General features: G+C 49.4%; 1 protein-coding gene across 1 annotated transcript in view; it reads right to left on the bottom strand.

Annotated features, from left to right (window-relative positions):
* Poc1a (POC1 centriolar protein A) overlaps nt 1–13,137 on the bottom strand; it is a 68,828-nt gene that overhangs the window by 43,678 nt on the left and 12,013 nt on the right. Inside the window, exons 7-8 of the mRNA XM_038323865.2 lie at nt 10,899–11,032; nt 234–302 (exon numbers count right to left, since the gene is read on the bottom strand). Of these exons, the coding sequence (XP_038179793.1) occupies nt 234–302; nt 10,899–11,032 (203 nt within the window). The remainder of the gene's footprint in view (nt 1–233; nt 303–10,898; nt 11,033–13,137) is intronic.

Genomic DNA, 13,137 nt, shown 5'->3' with positions numbered 1-13,137 from the left:
ATAATTAGTTCAAACTCCTTCCAACCCATTCTAGTTTGAGACTACAGTTGTCCCTGAAGGAGACTTGCTTGGGGACAGCCTTGGACCTGAGCATCCCCCACAAGCTCTATCACCACTGTGATGTGATCTTCACCATGGCTGTAATCACTGAAGGCCTGTCTCTACATGGCCTGCAGCCTCCTGTGAGGTTCTGAGCAGGATCAGCTCAGGCTCCTTAGGCCATTCTTTCTTACCTGTTCATCAGAGCCTCCAGAAGCAAAATACTCCCCCGTTCTTGAAAAGGCAACAGTGGTAGCAGGTCCCTAGCAGAACAAACAGAATAAACACCAAAGGTCAGCTGGACATGGTAACACACCAGAGATCACAGAAGTGGACACAGAAGTGGCCAGGAATTTCAGGCCAGCCTGGGTTACATAAGACCCCCATCTTAATACACATCCTACAACCCCCTCCAAAAAGATCATACCAAGTCTAAATGCAGTTCCTGAATGACAGTAGCAGTGGGACAAAGGTCTGAGTACTCACTCAGCACCCAGCCCTCCTTAGCCTTTGTCCAGGAAGCTTGCATGTGGTCAGGTACAAGAACTGCTGCTGGGCCGGGCGGTGGTAGCGCACGCCTTTAATCCCGGCACTCGGGAGGCAGAGGCAGGCGGATCTCTGAGTTCGAGGCCAGCCTGGTCTACAAGAGCTAGTTCCAGGACAGGCTCTAGAAACTACAGGGAAACCCTGTTTCAAACAAAACAAAACAAAAAAAAAGAACTGCTGCTGGATCTCTGCTTCCAGACACCTCAGCAGACAAAGGCCAGGCTGTGGGATCAAGGGTGGACAGAGAAGAGGGAACAGGACATTCACACTGGCAGTTTGGCCAGACAGGCATCATTTTCATGGCTGCCCTAATGAGAAGCAGAAGGTCAGAGAGCACAGCTTGAGCTCAGTACTGACTTCTCTGCTACAGGCCCAATAGTACCCTGCTGTAGCCTAGAGAAGTGGAAGCACAAGGGAAGCCAATGGCTCAAATGAACAATGCAAAGTCAGGGGCCTGAGCGACAGGAAGGAAGCTGAGGAAGGAATTACTGAAGGTGCCTGGGGAGTGAACAAAAAAATGACACCAATGTCCCTGCAATGTGTGTGTTATTTTCTTTAACTTTGGGCCTTGCAGGGCAATGTTCTCTGCTGGCTTCCTAGGTACAAAAGGTCAGAGCGACCATCTAAAGGGGAATTTCAAGTACATGCTATGCAGCACTCTCCAACAAGAACACCCTGGATGGGAGGGGACCATCATCTCCTAGCAGAGAAAGAACATTCCTCCCCAAATGCCTGGAATCCATTCCAGAAAGATATGCCAAGCAAGGTCACAGCCACAGATACAACCCTCTCCCTTCGAGCTGTGCATGTACCATGGCCAGTGCCTGGCATTCTGCAGGCAAAACCAGACTAAAGTTCTCTGAGATCTGTCACAAAGATCACCTCAGTTCTTCTGGAGCACCAAAGTGTAACAAGAACTGCCCACAGCCGGGCGGTGGTCATGCACACCTTTAATCCTAGGCAGAGGCAGGCAGACCTCTGTGAGTTCAAGGCCAACCTGGTCTACAAGAGTTAGTTCCAGGACAGGCTCCAAAGCTACAGAGAAACCCTGTCTTGAAAAACTAAAAACGAAAACAAAACAAAAAACCAAATAAATAAATAAATAAATAAAAAGAAATGTCTACAGGAGGGGCTTTCAGCAACTGAACCTGGACTAGAGACAAAGGAAACACAGGAAAATACCCTGCACTGAGTGCTAGAAGGACCAAGGCTTAGGCTGAAGAGACCTCACAGCCACAAGCAGCTTTTCTCCCTGGAGGCAGGCAGTGAGCCCAGGCTCAGGCACATGAGACAGATGGGTACACGTCCGCTTTTGCTTCTAGTTCTTCCTCTCAGAGGCGCTCATACTGGGGTGACAAGACAGAAAGAATTCCACTGGCTCGGAGCCCTTTGCCTGTTAACCCACCTAATGCCCAGAGGACAGCGTGTGCCTTTACCATCCCAAGTTGGGGGGAACAAAGCTCAAGAGCACCCAATACAAAGCCTACGCCTGTCTGTCACCTCCCTTTTCCATACAAGTGGTTCTCAGCCCAGGAATTCTAACCTACCACTAACCAAGATAAAGTGGACCCACTTTTCTTGCTAGAGAACAATGGCCACTCACATCCATGAGCAGTGAGTGTCAAATACCAGGTACGAGCCATACTGGACCATGTGGCTCCATTTTGAGTGACACCGACTGTATTTGCAGCTTGGGGAATGTCCCTTCCAGTGGAAAGTTAGCAAGGTGTTACAAGGCTGATGGAGGAAGGTGGTACACTTTCAAAGAACATTACTTGATTCTTGACAACTGTGACATTGTGACAATTTCATACTTAGAACATTTTGTTATGGTTTCTTTGTTTGGTTTGATTTTTGGTTTTTCTTTTAAATTTGGTTTTGTTTTTGGGAGTAGGTTGCAAGGGCAGCCATACTTGGAATTTTTTAATAAATGTATGGCAATGCTGTAATTAAAAAAAAAATAAGACAACAGAACGTTTTTCATTTTGAGGAAAAATACAAAGAGGGAAGAAAGAAAAGGGAAGGAAACCAGTGCACGGAGTTTCAAAAGCAGACAGGCCCTTTGCCCACCCAGAGCTCATGGGAAGAGCTCCAAGAAGAGCCAGCAATGACAAGAGCAAACACACTTGTGGCTCACTCTCATTGCTTGTCATCACTCAACCACCAGATGCCAAGCTGGGAACAAGATGTCAGCAGCAATAGCAGCAGGCTCGGAGAATGCACCCAGCTTACAGAGGGATTAGGGCCAGAGGGCAGGTGCTAACGTTCTGGGGCTTCCCCAGGAGACCAAGGCTCTCAGGGGACTCAGGGATAAGCAAGCAACCAGGAGGCTCTGTGGGGCCCACATACTTCCCCAGTAGTGCCTGCCTGTTTGCTAAGAGGCAGCAGGAGCCTCTGCATTCCTAGAAAGAACAGTGCTCACCAGAGGCTTCTGCTGGTCTGCCCAGAGCCCAAGCAAGCAGCCTCAGGCCGAGTGCAGCCTGTGCTCCCATCAGACTGTATCACCATGCCATTGTAGCCACTTCAGTTCATGAAAGTATAAACCATGTTTGGCCTGATGGCAAAATCACATGATGTGTTTCTCAGACCGTGACTATACAGAGCAGGCCCGCTTTCCTGGGCTGATTCTTGTGTTCTGGGGCTTGGCTCTCAGGGTCTGGACAAGCCAGCCTCCGCTGATCTTGCCCTTCACCAACATTCTAGTCTACTCTACTGCTCACTGCTCCTCAAAGGCTGAGTCAAAAAAGTCTCTTTCTCCTGTTCCTCCCGGAGCTCCAACCCTGAGCTCTTCAGTCACTGTCAATCTTCCTTCATTTTAAATAAACTCATTTAAGGCTACAAATCTGTCTCTGAAGATTCTAGTCTACACACTTTCACTGTCATTCCCTTCCTAGTGGTCAGTTTCGACTCAAGTTCTTCTTTAGGCCATCAGTTACTGGGAAGTGAATGAATCTAAAGTTTCCAAGCCAAGGGAACTTGGGGAGTTCCTTTCTCTCAGTGTCAGTGATCAAATACAGTATGTTCAAGCTTCATGGTGGCCTATTCCTTTCATTTGATCAATCATTCCTGGTGCGCTGGAGGCTAGCTCCAGCAGGGATGTGGCTTAGTTCTTCCATCTCGAGGCTAGGCCTACCCTAGAGCCTCCACAGGGACTCTAGAGTGTGACTTGAGCATCATCTCTTGCTGGGCCTTAGGCGGCATAGATTCCAGCTGCACTGCACCCCCAGCAGCAGAGTGACCCACCTGCTGGGGCCCTGTCCCTTGTCTACTCTTGACCACATCCATGCAGATGCTTCACAAGCTCAGGTAGGGCCCCTCCCCTCCCCTAAAGTTTTTTTTATAAGGTGATTATTTCTTCTTCTTCTTCTTCTTCTTCTTCTTCTTCTTCTTCTTCTTCTTCTTCTTCTTCTTCTTCTTTTCTTTTTCTTTTCCTCCTCCTTCCTCCTCCCCCCCCCCTCCTTCTTATTCTTTCTTTTTTTTTTGAGAGAGAGAGAGAGTTTCTCTGTGTAGCCTTGGCTGTCCTAGAACTCACTTTGTAGACCAGGCTGGTTTCGAACTCAGAGATCCACCTGCTTCTGGGATTAAAGGTGTGTGCCACCACTGCCCTGCAAGGTGATCCTTCTTAATCTGTAATGAACACTATATACACATTGTATCTTCCCTTTCTGTCTCCTGACCCTATCATATGTAGCTGAACTCACACCCAGTCACTTCACCACGCCTCTTCTCCCTTGTCAATTTCCAGACTCATGAGAGCTATGCTGCCGATTCTTTTCTCTACATTATTTAATTATTTAGCATGCTCACACATGTACCATAGCACACATGTGGAAGTAAGAGGACAATTTTCAGGAGTCAGTTCTCTCCTCCTACTATATAGGTTCTGGGTATAAAATCTGGATCCTCAGGAGGCTGGAGAGATGGTTTGATGGTTAAGAGCACTGACTGTTGCTGTGGAATAATCTTTCTGTACAATGTAAAATGTGTCATTCTGGTTGGTTTAATAAAACGCTAAATGGCCTATAGCTAGGTAGACTTTCTAGGCACAAAGAACGCTGGGAAGAAGAGGGGCAGAGATGCCAAGAGATGCAGAGCAAGTAGGATGGGTACTACAGAGCTGAGATAATAGAGCCACGAAGTAGAAAATAAATGAAATGGATTAATTTAAGTTATAAGAGCTAGTTAGAAACAAGCCTAAGCTATCAGTTGAGTTTTCATAATTAGTAAGTCTCATAATAAGTCTGTGTCATTATTGGGAAGCCAATGGTCCTGACAAAAAAAAAGTTCAACCACAGACTGCTTTTCCAGAGGACCAGGGTTCAATTTCTAGCATCCACATGGCAGCTAACAACTGTCTGTAACTCCAAGATCTGACACCCTCACGTTGACATACATGCAGGCAAAACACCAATGCACATTAAGAAAAATAAGAACTCAGGTCATCAGGTTTGGCAGCAAGGGCCTTTACCCACAAGCCATCTGGCCAGCTCCCTGTCCATTTCCTTTAAACACGAAACATCAGGCAAAAAGAAGCCCATAGTGACTACGTTAGATTGCACGCTCGGATACCCTAGGCAGCCTGTCCAGATCTCTGGACTCTCCTCACATTTGACAGACTCTGTGGCACCTGAATTCTGACCATGGTGCCCTAAGAGCTATACTGGCCGAAGTCCAGTCTGGTACCCTAACACACCACGTACCAGAGAACAAACAGGGCTGTCATACCACACACTCCCCAGGTATGTGAAAAGGCAGAGTGGCCATCATATATATGACCAAGGGGGCCAAGAGACTTCTGGTGTGGGTGCTCCGACCTCTGACCCTATACAGAAACTCAGTCTGGCATACCAGGTGTTTGCATATCCAAGTGGTGAGCATAGGGACATTACAACTCTGTGTAGGAGGTGCTGCCTGTGGAAAGCAAAGCTCTCTCTCCACCGTGACCCAGGACACTTGCTCCTAGTTCTTAACTCTGGATTGCTAGAGGGTGCCAGAGAGCCAGGCTGACTCTGGGTTTCTTACAATGGCACACATGAGTTACTACTCCGTCCTCATGGCCCCTTACACTTCCCAGAGGAGTCCAATCAATACCAGGTAAGACCCTATCAATTATCAAATTACTCCTTCAGAACAAAGCAACTGGACAAGGGCTAAGTCCTCTCAAGACACAGGGCAAAGAGACATTCCAGAAGTTTTTTCTACTGTTGCAGCTCCAGGAGAAACCTAAGCACCTAAGATTCCTCTCCTTTACTTCCCCAACCCCAGCTAGGTCCTGGCATGGCCCAAGTGCCCAGAATACATTTGTGGGTCCCTCAGAAGCCTGAGTTCCTGCCATGAGTACAGTCAGCAGCCTCTGCCCATGTCTAGGCCCATGGCAAGTGTTCCCACCCACATTAGGATAGCTGTCTGCACTCGCCGGATGGCGTGCAGCTCAGTCACTCCACAGCGACACTCTGCAGTAACACGCATACCAACTGCACAGCCACTAATAGCAGATTTAACTCTGCCCACGGCCCACCCACCATCCTCTCCCAAATAGCTCTAGAGGATTTAAACCAAATGAGCATGGCTCAAGACTATGTTTCAGAAAATACAGAAAAATAAATCTATATTTCTAACACTTTGCCCCCACACTTGCCACACAGATCTGTGAGGGCCCTGTTCAGGGCATGAGGCTTCAAATGACAGCTGCAGTCGGTGGGAAAGCCCTTCCCTCTCCTGCCGGTGTTCCCTGACGTAAAATGAGGAGGCGCACTGCAGCTCCTGTACAGTTCTCACTTCCCCAAATCTGCACTGTATAGGGAGACAAGCTGGGACTCGTTCCTTCCTGCTTAACTGCCACCATAGTGGCAGGACACCCCCACCCCCGCCCAAGCCTCAGACTCAGGGCAGGCCCCTCTCTGGAGCTGACTTGATCCACTGGCCAGAGCAGCAGCATCCACTCAGGGCTGCATCTAGAGGCTTAATGACAGTTCACTGCCTCCCACCATTGCTGAGAGGCTCCAAGCTGAGGAATGTTAAAGGGCTAGGACCCATGTAAGTCCAAGCCAGCAAAGAACTTTTCCGGCTCTCTGGTCTGTCAGAACCTCAGAAGAGCCAGCCTCACATGCTCCAGGTGCCAAGCAACAGGATCTGTTCCAAAGCCAGGTCCATGTGAGAACATCAGACATCTTTATGCCTACAATAAACTTGTCAATTTCTAGCCCTCCAATGGTCTGAATGTTTTTGTTCTTTCTAAAAATTCATGTTAACGTTTAGTCCCCAAAGCAACAGTGTTCCAAAGTGTGGTCTTTAGAGGAAGCTGAGTCATCCGGCTCTGCCTTATAAGTGGAATTAGGTGCTCTTTGGAAGGGCGTGGACATAGAGAATTTGGCTATTTTGCCCACCTGTCATCTGCCAAGTGAGGCCGACCACGTAACACAGAGTTCCTCCCTGAAGGATGTGGCATCAAGGCACTGCCTTGAAAGCAGAGAACAGTAATAACCCTCACCAGAGGCTAGCACCTTGATTTTAGACCACCCTGTCTCCAGTGCATGAGAAAACAACTTCCCATCTTCATAAATTTCCCAACTTGGGACATCTTTTAAATTATAGCTGTTGTTTTGAGGCGACAGCTCACTAGTAGCTCAGTTGGTCTGAATTTGTAAACCTTCTGCCTTAGCCTCCTAAATGCTGGGATTGCTACTGTGGACTACTATGCCTGGATTTGGGGCATTTTGTTATAGCAAACAAAAGGGGACCTAAACAGCCCCACTTACCCCTCAGAGTGAGTCCTTCACTACAGTGAAAACCCCTCAACCATAGAGTAAGTCCTTAGCTCAACAGAAGAAGTCCTTACCCCAAAACAAGACCCTCCCACACAGAACAAGCCCCATGCCACACAGAGCAAATTCCTCACCCAAGAGTATGCCCCTTGACCCAGCCGTTAGCTCAACAAAGTAATTCATTCACCCAAAAGCAAGTTCTTCGCCCCACAGCGTGAGCCCCTCGCCCCACAATGAGACCCTAAGCCTCAAAATGGGGGTCTTTCACCATATATTGAACCCCTTGCGGGTTCATATATAGTTCATATATATTCAACAGGGGAGGTTGCATATGCAGAAAGTCCTTTAAGTGGGCCACTGGGAAGTCTGCTCATCACATACCAGAGAATGACAAAATTGCTACATGGTTAGACTCCTTGACTGATATTGGCCTACAACCCCACATAGCTCCAATCCAAGAAACCCAAGGCTAACAGGGTGGTCTTGACTCATTCTGTACTTGACAAGTTACTTCATCTAGTGCCCTTGCACCTAAGGAGACAATGGAAAGATACACTGAGGCAGCTGTGACCTCAACCCAGATAAGAACACCACCCAAAGCACTGTGGCCCTGACCCTTCCTCCTCCTCTGTGGAGAGGACTCCCCTACAGTCTCCACCCAGCTCTCCAGCACACACAGCACCTCTCCCACCTGTCAGGGTCTTCTTCCTCCCCAGGGTTTCACCCTTAGCCTGTGATCACCCTCTTCCTACACGTATGGAAAAGGAAGCACAAGAAAGTTGCTTCCATGTGGACTTCCATGTGACAACTTTCTAGGGGTTGTGCCTGGGGACTGCCACTAGTTGGACCTCCTGGGTTTAAGCTGGTTCCATGGGGTCTCCCTCCTAATAGACCAGATCAGGGTCACACAGCAATAAAGCTGGGATACAGCAGCCATGAGACCTGCTGGCATCTTATCCAGACCAGTGATGCCGAACCAAGGGTGAAACCACAACTCAAATGTCAAAGACATGTGTGACAGGCGAGAGAGCGCAGCAGAAAGTATAGATGCGAGCACTTGTCTCAGCTCTGCTGTGCTGAGAAGTACATAAGGCCCTCGGTGTCACCTGTTCTCAAGTGTTTTCAAATCTGCCATCTGCTTATCTGCAGTCGGGGACCACCTACTAACCCTAGAACTGCTAAGTCACACACAGCCGGGCGGGGCTACCAGCAGCTGGGCTTCATCCCCCACCATGTCATCATCTCCTAGACAGAGTATGAAAGCTCAAGTCACCAGAGCCCACCTGCACTTCCGGAAGATCAGACTCCATTCTTAGCCACAGCTCTCCAAAAGCACAATGAGTTCAGTCCAGCTGGTGGGCTTTATGTCTGAACCAGCTATCCAGATAAGCAAGGCTGTTTCACCTGCAACATCCTCCCCTTTGGGAAGCTGACACTGAACTTCCTCCAAACAGGACAGAGCTGAACTGGACTGGGGTAAAAAGGCTCTTTTTCAGGCAGCCTTGACCCCCACATGCACTCCCTTGCTTCAGCCCTGATGTTCAATTTTTCAAATCAGAAGCACTCTATATCTTTAGTAAGCACCCAAAAGAAAGCACGCTGCACAGGGTGAGGAACAGGCTGTGGAGAACAGCACTGAGCAGCCAGCACCAGCTGTGAGAGTACAGGGACCTCACTAACGGCCCTGAAGAGAAAGAAAGACAAAGAATAAGTGTCTCTAGAAAGAGCAAGGATTATGGGAAACATGAGCATAGAGTAGAGTCTGAGCAAACCTGGCTTCCTGATCAGCCTGCAGAACTCTGAAGAAGCCAAGCCTAGGGATACCCTGAGCCTGCGGTACCCCAAAAGAAAGCTATGCATCAGAGACCTCAACAAGAGAAACTTATAAAATCTGTGGCAAACAGCCCTGTTTCTGTACTTAACAGGAGTCTAGAGGATGGGCAGAAGAAAACACCCGGCTTTAGATCCCGATTCTCACCTTCATCTGAGCTGTGAGAGATGGGCAGGGAGTGAGCAGGGCCTGCCCACTCTCAGCCAAGCCTCCGAGTACTTTATAGGACTCACCTGTCCTTCCTAGTCTCTAACACCTCTGCCTTAACAGAGTCCTCCACAACCCAGGCTGTGAGCGCCAAAGAATAGGACCACAACCTTCATTTTGTGCCCTCCTGTCTGACCCACTAAGCAGGGAGCAGATGACAGACAGATGCAGGGAAAACAATGTCAACAGGTTTGCCTTTATGTGTTGGATAATGCACCAGAACATTTGCCACCCATACTGAAGTGTCCTTGGGCTGGGAGAGGTCCCCTCTTCAAAGGACGCTCACAAAGAGAGGGAACGTCTAATTTGGCATGCACCTGCTTACGTATTGTTTCTGAGAAGTGCTTTTGTTTTGCCCATGGGGAGCAGGAGAGGTAGCTTTCATGGGCCCTCCTGGTTAGTGGACCCAAACTAGTTGGTTACACATGATCTAATTGCTGCAATGTAAGCAACTGGCTTGCAGTCCTAACACATTGCACCTGGCTGTGGTGGCCCAGGGAAGACAAGGGCTCACCACTAGATGAGAGACAGCAAACAGCTTTCAGGTCCCAAGAAAGAAGAAAAAGCTATGTCCTCACCTCTGAGACATGGCCACAAGGCCTGCATGTGCCCCAACAGAAGATAAAAGAATTCAAACATAGCTCGGGGAGCCCTAAGCTAGATACTCCAGCCTGCTGGAGGGTACGCAAGCTCTCCCAGGGTCTCCTTTAGCCCTTAAGGACCTGACCTACTCCTTGTCCTGCCTTCCTCCAGCTCCCAGGTGGAGAAAGGACACACTTAAAACCTCTGCTCTCCACACTCTGGACATCCCACTTGCACATGGTGACTGTGTTCCAACAGAAGACACTTAGGCGACTGATCTGTTTGGCAGGAAACAGCTACATCACAACTTCCTGGCGGGGTGTATATGAGAGGCCTAGCTCCACGCCAGCTGCTGGTGAGAACTGCAGGCAGCCCAGCTCCTGTAGATGACCCGTCGGAGCCATACCCGCCAGAAAACTCAGAGGGCCAATGCTCTTTAAAGCCACTAAAACAGAAAGCTTCTGCCCCTTTGACTCAGTGCCAGAAATGCCTAAACAAACACGCAGATTCCCTCTCTTGCCCCAACCCCTGGAAAGTCTTTGTCTTTGAGGTCATGGAAATCAATGCACCCCAGAACTCCAACGGTGACTAGGGTTCTAAGACGCTACTCAACCACCAAACCAAGGAGCCTAAGCTCTTTAGGGGACTGGTTCCATTCAGCCCACACCTTTCCAATCTTAGTTCCTTACTCCCTTCTCAGGCACACCAAGTTCAACCCCAGCAATCAAGCGAGGACACACACAAAAAAGGCCTCTAACAGCTCCTGCAGATGCCAGGCCTGTCTGCATCTCACTGTGTTATCTAGGCTGAGATGGAACACAGTGGGCTTCAGGGGAAGACCCCTCAGAAGAACCCCCCTTAAGTGAAACCTAGCCCTGCACCTGCATCAAAGCTGTGCTTCTGCCCCACGCCATGCCAGGACCTCTTACCTGGTGCCCATGGAGTGTGTAGAGCAGCCGGCCCTCTATCACGTCCAGGATCTTGAGGGTTGAGTCACTGGAGGCTGTGATGAGGTAGTTTCCCGAGGGGTGGAAGGAGAGGGCATTCACGGCTGCACTGTGTACTGGAAAAGAACAGCCATCAGGCACTGGCTAGGAGGACCCCAGAACACAGCTGAAGCCTGGGACAGGCGATGAGAGTCAACAGTGCCTCAGCATCGGCCTCAGGGGGCCAGGCTAGGATGGCCATTGTTTACTTAGGTAGGGAACTCCACATGGATTTCCCAGGAAAATAGCCCAATTTATGGATGGGGACCAAGGGCAGGCAAAGGGAGACAATGAAGAAACAAACAGAACACACAAGAGGATAGATGATCCTCCACCTTTCCTGTAACTCAGCAGTGAAACTGGAAGAGAACAGGCAATTATAGTGCTAAATCTGCTTTACATTCTGTTACTGCAGGGAAACCCTCAAAAAACAATACAATGTGCTATCCTACAGGACAGATCTGTGTGGGCACAGCAAGCAGAGGATGCAGAGACTGTCGGGAGCCAGTGGGGCTCAGGCTCCCGTCCTGGTTTTCCCAGTGGCCTGCCTTGTGACCCTGAACAGTCACCCTGACTGACCTGGCAGTTTCTTCATCTGCACCATGGCACTCTTGGGGCTGCTATGAAAATGCTACCAGTTAATCTCTAACTGAACCATCAGCCCCCAGTGCCAGCACGGGTATCCCTCTCCTCTGGGCCCTGCGCCCTTCTATCCTACCCATTTAGCAGCTCAGTCTCATTCATGACTCCTATCCCCACCACCCCTACCCAAGCCTACCACCTATTCTTGTGTCCCCCATTCTCCAAGAATCAGTCACCCCAACTTTGGTGGCTTGCCCATCTGTGAAACCTTTCACCTCTTGTTCCCAATGGGCCTAAAAGTCTCTTGTCCTGTCCCTGATCTTCAAGCTCTCCTCTTAAAGTCATCTCCCCTGGGAAGCTTTCTGGGGGCCCCCTTTATTTGTTCTTCCAAAACACCACACAGCTCACACAAGTTTACCCTTTCGTTATGTGCTGCGTTCAGATTCACATCTGCTGTCTCCTGACACCACCTCATCAGACAGAGACTGATGCTGAGGCCTCACTACTGGCTCAGAGTCTGGCACCAAGAGGGACACAGAAAATGGAGAGGAAGCAGCTACTTAGGATGGTCGTTCAGAAAGAAGCCCCTGAGGCTACACAGCCCTTCTCTAAGGCTGAAGGCATGTTGTGTATGGAGCTCATAGAGATGGACAGAGCTATGTGGTCCCCATGAGGAAGGAGCAACATCATAGCCAACACATGGACCTGCTATTCACTATCACTAATCTGCTGAAGAAACCAGTGGAGCTGAGATAATCATGACCCTGATGGGCTGGCATTGCCACAAATAAAGAGGCAAGTTGAAAACCCAGGCTCTCACCTGGGGCTCCAAGAGGATGCAGGAAACTCTGCAAGGCCCTCAGCAGAGCCCATAAGGATTACAGGAAACCTCTTAGATGCTAACCACACTGGTGTACTGATGTGTTGGGGAGCGTGGAGACATGTTCCCAAGCACACTTACGGGAGACAGCCAAGGCTTTATGTAACCTGGTATTTATATCTGAACAACACATTCCACTGCCACAAGCCTGGAGAAGATCTGAAGGTTTTTGCAGCCCACTCCTGGAGACAGAACAGAGACCCCCTCAGCCTGCCCTAGAAGAAAAGCCACCCAAGCTCCACCTAAGACAAAGAAGCAGAAGCACAGCCAATGGCAGAAAAGTGGGACGTATGCTCAGGGAGTCCTGGACCTCCCCCGAACCCCAGTCTGTGGACACAACTATGGCCTCCTCTCTGGTCAGGCCTACCAGAGAGAGAAAACTGGGCTAAGAGGAAGAGCAACAGAAGCCCCACCCCAAAATGCCAGGGTACACAATATCTACAGTCACTACCCCCAAGAAGGGCTGAGCCTGACATGTCAGGCTTTGGGGGACATCCCAGACCAATCCCTACCCCCACTATTTCCCACTTGCTCTCCTGCCTCATCTGCTGGCCAGTCTCCCCCACTCTGCTTCTAGTCAAGCCTGACCTTACGAGCTATCCCTGCCCCCACAAAGGGGTGAGTCTCCCCTCACAATGCCTTGAGCAGTGACCATCCAAGAACAATCTACTTTTCATGAAGTCCTGTGCAATGGCTGCTATCAGGGACAACACAGACTAT

This window comes from Arvicola amphibius, chromosome 3 (genome assembly GCF_903992535.2).
Source record: "Arvicola amphibius chromosome 3, mArvAmp1.2, whole genome shotgun sequence".
NCBI classification, from domain to species: Eukaryota; Metazoa; Chordata; class Mammalia; order Rodentia; family Cricetidae; genus Arvicola; species Arvicola amphibius.
This window is presented reverse-complemented; position numbering and strand designations above follow the sequence as displayed.